Source organism: Phymastichus coffea, unplaced genomic scaffold (genome assembly GCF_024137745.1).
Source record: "Phymastichus coffea isolate CEN01 unplaced genomic scaffold, Cenicafe_Pcof_1.1 PCOF00075, whole genome shotgun sequence".
NCBI classification, from domain to species: domain Eukaryota; kingdom Metazoa; phylum Arthropoda; class Insecta; order Hymenoptera; family Eulophidae; genus Phymastichus; species Phymastichus coffea.
The window spans coordinates 861,158-871,411 of record NW_026706886.1 but is presented as its reverse complement, the minus strand read 5'-3'; the positions used below and the strand labels follow the sequence as shown (position 1 = coordinate 871,411).

The following is a 10,254-nucleotide window of genomic DNA, read 5'->3' as shown; positions in this document are numbered from 1 at the left end:
TATTAATTTCATTTTACTGAGCGTTTCGTCTGCTTTTCTTTGCTCAATTATATCAGCACTGTTTAGACACGAATAACATAAATAAAAGAGATATTGCTTAGAAAAAGCCTCGAGCTATGATTGGCTTATCGTGACTCCCGTTGACCTAGCTATTAATTTGGATGACCGCTTAAAACATACATCTATGTGTTGTTTGATGCCAAAGTCTTCTCTTTGGCAAGAAAATGAGATTGAGATGACGTTTACTTTATCGCAGAAACTTTTCACAGCGAATTTGCGTAACTCCGTAATGAATAATTGAATTACCGTTATTTTCAATAATCGTCCATAAGTACAGATCAAAATTATACTTATTTAATTAAAAAATGCGGGAAAAATACGCAGCCATTGTAAGAAATCTAAGATCATCGGAACAGGCCATGAGAATAAAAAAAATAAAGCACTAAAGTAATAATAAAACAAATGTGGCTGTATACGCAGACATCGTAATTCCAGCTGTAGAGTCCGCAGGCACGCACGTCCCTTTGCGACGTTTGCCTCGATATATTTCAAGTCGTGCCGCACAATAAACGTGAAAGCGCATGGCGACTCGCGCGAACAGCAGTGGCCTTTCATATTCGGCGTCCAATTAGGAAAGTGGACTTGCTCATGCGTACGCGCAGAGTTGGCTTGGCGCGCACTGCGCCAATCGTTCGCGATTATTCCAATAGATAACCAAAGGCAAGAGCATTCAAGATTTATCATCGATGCGTTAAAGTAATTGATAGAGCGACCAGATTTGTGAGGCAAAAGGGTCTGCTAGTGAGAGAGAGCTTTCACGCCTGAATGAACGATGACCCTTGCTAGCTCTTGCCTATATTGCTACGATTATACGGGTTCGAGAGTTTGCTTTGTGGCTGTGATCTGCATGTATGTATACCAATATACAAACGTTGATCTACTTTTTTTCTTATTGGCTACACATGCAATGTTTTGTCGATGTTTGTCAGGCAATATTTCAAGATACTGCAAGAAATTTTCGAAAACTTTTCAGACTTTTGAGCTCAGAAAGTTCTTGATTCAAGATTCTCGTACACTTCGGCATAATTTTTAAATAAATTTTAAATTGAATTATTTTAATTTTTAATATTTTTTACTCATTATCAGAGACGAGATTCACTAGCTCATGTGCGTGTATGTGTGTATATATATAGATACACATATACATATACAAGCATATATCGATAAAGCCCCTTTTATTGTTGAGATAATCGAGACTTGAGATCGGACGAAGAACAATGCTAAAGCACTAAATGGAGCTGGTGAAACGAAGCTTCCACGGATAATGGGATAAAGTTGTAAGAAATTAGCAGGCGGCAGCAGGTTATTAGCACAAACAGCTTTGAAAGCTGCAAGAAACTTGAACTTTTCGTATCAAGTTGTCCGTGGAAAATTGAATTCCATCGCGGTCGTGTCGAGAAGCGGTTACGGCGGGCGGCGGCCCTTCTCGAGCGAAAATGGCGTTTGCCTACATTGAGCGTGCATATAGACGAAAACGCGTGTACGAGAGTATAGAGCGAACCCTCCTTAGTCTTGTTGTCCCCGGGGCTTCAGAGGCGCGTGTATCTACCTCCTTTGTGTGCGTCTGTGCCTCGCCTAGGTTCGAGTTTATCTTCGAGCATTTATATGTAAACAAGAGAGGAGACAATGTACAAGACATCTTTTCTTCTGCGATGCGTCCTTCTGATTGGCACTTATAGCTGATGATCACTCGATATTCCAATATTAATTATTAGAGCCACTAACTCGAATATTAGTCCTGCTCGATTATAAAAATTTCCTATCACAAGTATCGTCAATTCAATATGGCAGTCAGTAATGAGAACGACGGCGACTGGACACTGATGTATCATTCAAGTCTAAAATATACTTTTGAATGATTTTAATCATCGCGAATGTTTCATCAGTTGGGTTATCGACTGAGTTCAAGCGGCTCGAGAAGAGAAAAGAGCGAACTCAGCCCGCAACAACAACAAATGGGAGAAGCTTTAAAAAAAAAGCCAAGCGAGAGTTGCCGTATCACGGAACTTCAATTCTGCGCGGCTATATAGCTTGTCGCGGGAGTAGGTGCTATTTCGCTTTCTCCGACCAGCTTATCAGGATCGATAAAATTTTGCATTTAGAAACAAAGCTCGCGCCAGCGACATTCGCCTTTCCTGTACTTATGAAAACAGTCTTAATATTCCTACCTCGCGAAACAAAAGGCGCGCGCGTAATGTAGTCTTTTCGCATTGTTACGTGTGTATATAAGCCGGCGGTTATGAATATTCTTGCGCTTTTTTGTTTAACTTTTTTCTTTTTTTTCGGCGAGTAGTAGTTTCTCTCTCTCTCTCTGGGGCGCGCATTGTGTGTTCGATTCAAGCTGTTGCATAAAAGATCCCTTTTGTCCGAGAGAGAGAGAGAGAGAGAGAGAGAGAGAGAGAGAGAGAGAGAGAGAGAGAGAGAGAGAGAACCGAGTTTTCGGAACGAAATGGAAATTTTGAGGTAGAGGGTAACGCGTATATGTATCCGATTGAAAGCATTCATTGGGAAGCTAATTCAGTTTTTCTCTAGATGTATTTATCGTTCGATTTGAAAAAATTTAAGCTGCTCCTCAATTATCGGTGAAATACTAGAGAATCAAACAAAAAAAAAAGAAGAGACCTAGGGATTAACCGAGCGCCTACCCTCAACGGAGAATTAAAAATACAGTTGAGTGTGTTTTGCGGTACAAGCTAGTCCTTTTCAAATCTACCTTTCACTCCCTCTTTCTCTCTCTCTCTCTTTCGTACTTGAATGAGAGACGAAGAAAAACAAAAAAAATTTGTGGTACTCGGTGCAGCCTGCGGAATTTATGAGCAAATTGTTTGGCCGAACTGATGGAAGCTTTTGCACTAGCTTTTCCTTTGCCGCGCATAAGAGAAAGAGAGGGGGGGGGGGGAATGCTCGGCTTTTCCTTTTGGCTGCTCAGCAGAGAGTATTCGCTTAAGAAAAGTCTTCTGGATCAAAAGGTTGTCCTTCACTTCGCGCATAAACGCGATACCAAATGTAAATTGTATCTTAGACGTGCGCAGCTAGAAAGTACCTTTTATTATGTAATTTTTTGGGAGGTGAGTGGATTCGTATTTGAGATATTGTCGCTTTTCCTGAAATCGGAATTGGATTCGAGAAAAACCAAAGAACGGCGGAATATAAACTAGTGGGCTCAGACTGCTTTCTGGTCTATATAACTTCTTATTCCGAAAGAATTGCAAAGTTCTTGTATTCTCGGCACAGGTCCCACATGGAAAGTGCTATTTTTGCCGAAAATGGAAAATGCCCTTGTTGTCGATTACTATAAACTGTTTAATTTAGCATCATTTTCTGAAAATCATTCTTATATTTTTCCTAATCGAATCGTCACACCACCGATAAGATAGAATCGATCCACGCGAGCAGTAATCGCGGTAGCGCAGACCAAAAGAGTCGAACAGCTTGGCCGAAGTAATAATTGGTGAAATCGCAGCGACGATTATCCGCAACAAGCAGCGGCAACTATTCCGCGCATGTATATGCGCGTACAGCTATACGGCGCAAGCTCGTTCACCTCGCTACCAGTCCGCAGCCATAGGGGTAATAGTTAAAGTTAGATGGTTAAGAGGGTCGTCCAATCAGTGAGCGCCGAAAGAGATGCCCGCATTTGCATAGTTACCTGCCCGAGGCGCTCCGACTTGCGCTCGCTTGCGTAAATTAGATTGTTATTTTCTTTGCTGCGGCGCGATAGTTTCCCCGGCGAGCGAGATGCCTGCCAAGTCTTTGGGCCAAATTGCCAAGCTGCTGCTCCATTGACAGAAATTGTGCCCCACTATGAGTTGTTCTTCCTTCGGATTAGCCTCTATCGATACGTGCTTTTCCTCATCTTGCCAGCTGACGAGTATCTTTCAAGAAGACGCCATCTCAAATTGAACGTCACGAGCAAACCAACGCGTACAATGTTGCTCGTGCTAACAATTATGCGAGATTAGCCAATAAATTTTCTGTAGTATGTCTGCCACGTTATAACGCGAATAAAGTCTTATCGATGGAGACTGCTGGTTTTTCTTCGACTGCCCTGTACGTTTCTTAAAAGCTTTTGAATTCTCAAACGGCAACCGTTATTTGTGTGATATTGTCCTATCTCACAGCTTATTTATAGAATTATGTCGACAAATTACTCTTTCAAATTCAAATAATTTTTCTTTTATATCGAAATCATACAAATTAGGCAGTTACCGACAGATCATTGAAAGTTTTCTTACCTACAATTTTCTTCCAATGAACAGTCTATGGAATTCATGGTTATTAGCTTATAAGGCGCCTTTAGTAATTGACCAATTCTTGTGCATTTTATTGAAAAGTAATTAAGAACATCAATTACTTGAAATTAGCATGCTGATTCACGATGAACTAATTTTATCAATGTTTTTGCAAGAATCTTTTACAGATAATTATTAATAATAAATAAATGATTCTTCAATTTCTATTCCTTGATTTTAAATTAATAATAGGCTGATTATCAAACGGAAAAAATATTTTGAAGTGAATACTGAAACATTGCTACGAATCGATTCCATATTTCATTGATAACACATTTCAATAATATTCTTATCTTTGAGATTAAACTGACACGTTAATAGAAAAGAAGTTTGGTACAAAAATATCGAAAATTGGTATTTTATTCAACATATTTATAACTCACTGTAACATCGGCAAATTACATTCTAAAAATTCTCCGCTTGACCAATTTGCGCGTGAGTGCATTTTCGCGGCATTCCAGCAATTGCCTCTAAGCGATACGATCTTGGTATGTGACACACAGTTAGCTCATGCGCACCGAGAGAGTTTCCCTGTTTTTGTAAAAATTTATTCGAGCAAGCGCTGATGGAGCATCCGCGAGGCTGCTCGGCTCGCTTATGTAGTTCCGAAAGGCGCGTATCTTGCTCAGAATCCGATTGGCAGTCGTTATGGAAGAGCCACGACAGCCGCAGAGTAGTAGACGAACTTTTGGCGCTGTTGCATTAGCAAGTACACGATGACAGTTGTGCTGTTGTGACATAAGTACAGACTGACGTGAGACTCGCTTTGAATAAATTTATGCTCTCGACTTACAGTAATTCGTAGATTGCCTTGTTTCTATTTACAAATTGTTACTTTATTCTTAAATTAATATTCTCATTCATTGCAATTTAGCAATGAACGAAGAGAGCAGAGAATTACAGACAATGAAATTTTTATTTGTACAAGGAACTCATGTCTTTGTTTAGCAAAATCTAATTCTGAAACAGATGATATTTAGATCGATACAATGTTCGCGTTATGATAATATAACGGACGAGAGTCTCATTGAAATAGCTAAACCAGAAATAATTAAGTGTGAACGATATTGAAAATTCATTATTCACGAGGATTTTACGTTCAACGTCAGATCAAATGCGCACGAAAATTCGTCTTACGAATATTGTCCGTTATTTGCTGCTGAAGCTCGGGTATTATGCAATAAAACTAACGATAGTTCGTTGACTTTTTCAACTTCATCAAAAGAAGAGAAAACAAAGTAAAATCTTGTCTTCGTAATTGCAACATGTCTCACCGGAGTAGCAGTAGGTAACCTCGCCGGTTGGCCTCAAGCAGCAATCCCACAACTTCTCTCATCAAATCAGTACAGTCCAGCGTTCACAGACTCCGAGGCCACTTGGATCACCGGCATCTTTTTCCCAGGGATGCTGGTCGGTGGTTTCGTCTCGCTATACGTAGCTGCGACACTTGGAAAACGTAAACTCTTTTTACTGGCTTGTTTACCGCTCACTACCGGATGGTCTATTATCGCCGTGGCTGCCAGTTCTTGGGTGAGGCCGTGATCGATGATCGCGCTTTTGTGTCGTTCTTTTTTTTCTTGCGCCGGCATCCCACGGATTTCGACTGGTTTGAAGATCGAGTGTTTCGGAACAACAAAGGACCTTTATTCGTGCTGTTGTCGGAGTGGTGAAGTGAGTTACGATTGACAAATGACATTTTTTTGCTTTGTTCGATGAGCAGCAACTCACGTTCGACCGGATAGTTCTGGGGCTTACTGGTGGTATAATGTGTCATCAGACGGAGATGTATCTCTCGGAGATTTCGCCAGCACGACTACGAAGTAACATGTCCGTCGATTTCTGCGTCAGTGTACACGTTGGCGTTTTATTGAGCTTCGCTGTTGGACCTTGTTTTAGCATTAGTTCAGCAACTGGAGTTTATCTAACCGTGGTGTTGTTACTGTCTGGTATTTATTTCATTGCTGCGCCAGAAACGCCTTTTTGGTTGATGAGACAGTCGAGGCCTGACGAGGTATTGGACAGTCTGAGGAAATTGAGAAGAAGGAAAGACGTGTATCGCGAACTACATGAGATTGCAGAGTTCTTTGACCGAAGAGTTGTGAATGATAGAAACAACCGTTTAATAAGTAGATTGACGAGAGTGATTGGCGACGTGGCTAGCAGAAGAGCTTTACTACTGATCGTAGTACTTACGACGGGTGAGTTTAAACAAAAATATTTTGATGGAATTGCTACGCGATTTAATTACATTTTATCGAAAGTAAAAATAAACGAATAAACCATGTAATCGAATAGAATGGCGCGCCATAGAGGAAAGGTTAAACAAAGGGATCCCAGTGAATGCAATCAATTGCGCCATCATATAAATCCGTATAGCTTTGAAGTCCAACGCCCGGAAAATTCGCGCGCGCGCGAAGGTTCAATATGTGCGAACGCGTGTTTCCTTTATTTCGCTTTAAACGCTAGAGCGAGCGATCAAATTGAAAGGATAGCGCTTTGACACGTAATAAAAAGAGCACGTTTTTGTATATCAAAAAAGAAGGGCGTTCCTTTTCATCCGACGAAATAAAAGACAAGGTTTGTGCGTATGCTTTGGTATGCAGCGCAGCAATTTTCGCGAATGGCGGCGATGCACTCATACCCTCAGCTGATCTTCGAGCGCAACGTCTCGGTAATACCGGGACTCTACGTGTCGTTGCTGTTGGGCTTGATCGATCTCTGCTGCACGCTAGCGAGCGGCTGCGTGGTCGAACGCGTAGGTCGTCGCCCCCTTGTGGCCTGGAGTTGCCTCTTGTGCACAGGTTGCATGGCACTTCTGGGACTCCACTTCCACTTGGGCACCGACACACCCAGTCAGACGATCTCTCCTCTGCCACTCTTGTCGCTCGTCTGCATCGTCGTCTTCGCCGTCGCTTACGGCATCGGGCTTGCCACTGTGGCCACTGTTCTTGCCGCTGAGAGCCTATCGATGGACCTCGTAATTTTGGCTCTGCCCTGCAGAACACCGCTGCGTGTTCGTCCATCTTCGTTATTACCAAACTTTGGTGAGTTTTCTCTTCTGCCTGGCGTTCGCATTTGAATGACTCACAATGGATTCTAATTCAGAAAAATATCTGCTTCTGTAATTGAAAATTCGAAATCGATACTAGCGTAACAGCTTTCAAGAAAGAACCGCCCCTCTGCAAAAGGAAAAATGTTGTCCTCGTAGCCGCGACGAAGGAACAAAAAAGGTCTGGCGCGTTTTAACAGCTACCGCATTATCGTCTGCCTATAGCCGTGCTACACTACTTGCTCGTTGCGCCGGCGTCCGCCAAAAGACAATTCTCCCGCTGGAACTTTATACCTCTATACTTTTCTTTTTTATCAAGTGCACGCACGATGGAGCCAGCGATTCGTACTGAGCTCGATAAATCAAGCCAGCGAACGACTCCGCGCTGCTAGTCTTTTTGCCGTATACTTTTGATTTTCCCTTCTCGATGGCGCGCCACGATGTAACGTGAGAAATGAAAAAAAAAGAAAAAAGAAAAACGCAAGACCGATTTTATTCGTTTCGATTGATTTTTGCTCGTGAATTCCCAAAGCACGCACACTTTAAAAGCTAGCCGTTATGCGGGTTTTAATCCTCGAGGAATGTAGTTCCCTGCAGCCTCCTTTATCCCGCGCCCTAAACAGTGGAGCCGACGTAAAAAGCTAAAGCTCACGCGCGATGGTCAACAGGTGATCGCCAGCTCGTACGGCCGGCCGTGCTCGTTCTGGACGGCGGCCCTCGTCACGGGGGCTCACGCCATCGTTCTGCTGATAGTGCTGCCGGAGAGCCGCGATCCGACGGCTGCTGGCCTCTGGACGATCCAGCAGTTGCAAAGTCACGATCGCGCCGGCTACTAGCCAGATTGCCTTGGACGACCGCCGCCGGCAGATGAGAGATTGCGCCTGACTTTTGGCCCGCCGAGTATAAGCGCTAATGGATTACATTAATCCCGGCAGCGTGCGCGAGAGTTCGCGTCTGCATGTACATGGCAGCCGATCGCTCGGCCGTGCGTTTGGAAAGGTTTCCGAGTCCACTCGATACCTCGTTCGCGCACATTTACACCAGCGAAACTTTCTATTTACGTAAGTATAATTAACAATTGCTATTCGAATACCGGCGCCGCATTCGTTCCATTAACTCCTGCCGACATTTATCCGCGATGTTATCTTTCGCCGATGCACTCGCGCCGAAACGCTCGCGTAGAAGCGCCACGGCGGCGCGTCGTCTCCCGAATCGAGTGAAAAGAGCGAGAGCTGGTCGGCAGAGGGAAGTACGTGTTCGGAGCGCGCCGCAGAATCGCCCTTGTTCTCGGCAGTTAGCGCCCTCGTGTACGAATATATTGCAAACTGCCGACGTGACTCTTGTCGGGTCGCGCTCGTTATTATCATCATTGTTATTATGTTGGGCTCGCGCGAAAGGAAAGTTTTGCGGGCAGAATCTGTCGTAGTTTCGCCCAGCGTGTGCGGCTTCCAGAGAGAGTTTTCTTCGCGGAACTGTAAGTGATTTTGTTAGTGGGTTCCGCGCGCGAGGACGGCTGAAAGTTCCGAGAGATATTAGAGAATGACGGATTGTTATGTCTCTTTCTCTTTATTGCGTTAATTATGTTTGTCTAAAGATTTCATCCGACCGAGCTTCGCTTGTCCACTGTAGAAACGTTTCAATGCGAAACTGCGTTTTTTAGTTAACGGACCAGGTACGTCTTGGTTAAATTTCACAGCAACTATTTAAGGATTCTCCGAATAAAATTTTCGCAAGATGAATATTTAGAAGGTATTGACCAAGTAAGGGTTAGTGTCGGCTGCGTGGGTTATCGAGTTTCGTTAGAGTTTGTTGAAATTAATCAAGAAGTTACGCGCGGGAGACTGGCTGCGTAGCTCGAGTGTGGTAGCTTGCGAGTGAAGGCGTGCAACGACCAAAAACACAAGAACACAAGCTCATCGTGCTCCGATATCAATGACACTCGAGGCGTTTTTAACTATCGCACGGAAGAGCGACAGGAAGAGCCGCCTGAAAGGATATGTCGTCACGCAGGGGGCAGCGGTCATTTAGCCGAGGAATGATAAGCGCGCGGGTTCGGATGCGAACGGCCGCGCGGAGAGCTTGAAATATTGCGGTTATGAACTATCCGCGACGGGAGGGTGGGCGGCGCCAGAGGCAGCGCAAACCGAGCGAGCTTTATTTCCATCGCGTTGCAGCTTCGCGCGAGTGCGTCGAGGGCAATTTGATGCGGTTTCCGCCTTTGGCAGCTCACCAAATAACGCTGAGCGCACCGCCAACGCCCGGCGAATCGGCGAATCGGCGAATCGGCGAATCGTTTCCTTCGTTTTAATTTTTCCCGAAGACAAATTCGGCGAATCATTCGTCATGTCTCGCGGGCGACGAGTGACGAGAAACGAGATTAGCCCACGAGCCGCGCGAGTCGCGCGGGAGGGTGGGAGGATGCCCTCGTTAGCGAACAAACCGCGATTGACGGATGCGCGCAGGTGTGCGCGCGGCGCCGAAAATACGTGCGTGCAATTCGCAGTTGGGCTGGCGTGCCTGTTGTGTGTTGGCGCGCTTCGAACGCTACGTACGCCACGCCGCTGCGATGTACGTGTCCCGGGCGCACCGCAAGATCGCGCTTGTTATCGGCTGTTAGCAGCTGCGCCGCTGGCTGGACACGCGGCGTGCGAACAGCCAGATAGCGGAGGCCGCCGCTCCTCCTCGCTGCAGCTCTCGCTGTGCTGCTAAATTTTCGCTTCGGGGCATTTTCCGCGGGAACTGCGCCATTTCGCTGCTCTTTTCCCCGGCGTTCGCAATCATAACGGTATATTCGAGGCGAGAGAAAAGAGCGAGGAAAATAAACGACGTGCCATTTGTGTTTGCTCTTTGTAC

The 10,254-nt window shown here is 44.8% G+C and overlaps 1 protein-coding gene across 1 annotated transcript; it reads left to right on the top strand.

Annotated features, from left to right (window-relative positions):
* Nucleotides 1-5,621: 5,621 nt before the first annotated feature.
* On the top strand, nt 5,622-8,237 carry LOC131668247 (galactose-proton symporter-like; the record flags this gene model as incomplete). The annotated part of the gene is given in 5 exon segments (XM_058942265.1): nt 5,622-5,882; nt 6,073-6,550; nt 6,956-7,324; nt 7,327-7,400; nt 8,070-8,237. Coding segments are annotated over 5 exon segments (1,350 nt in total), but the record flags the coding sequence as incomplete, so codon positions are not given.
* Nucleotides 8,238-10,254: the final 2,017 nt, after the last annotated feature.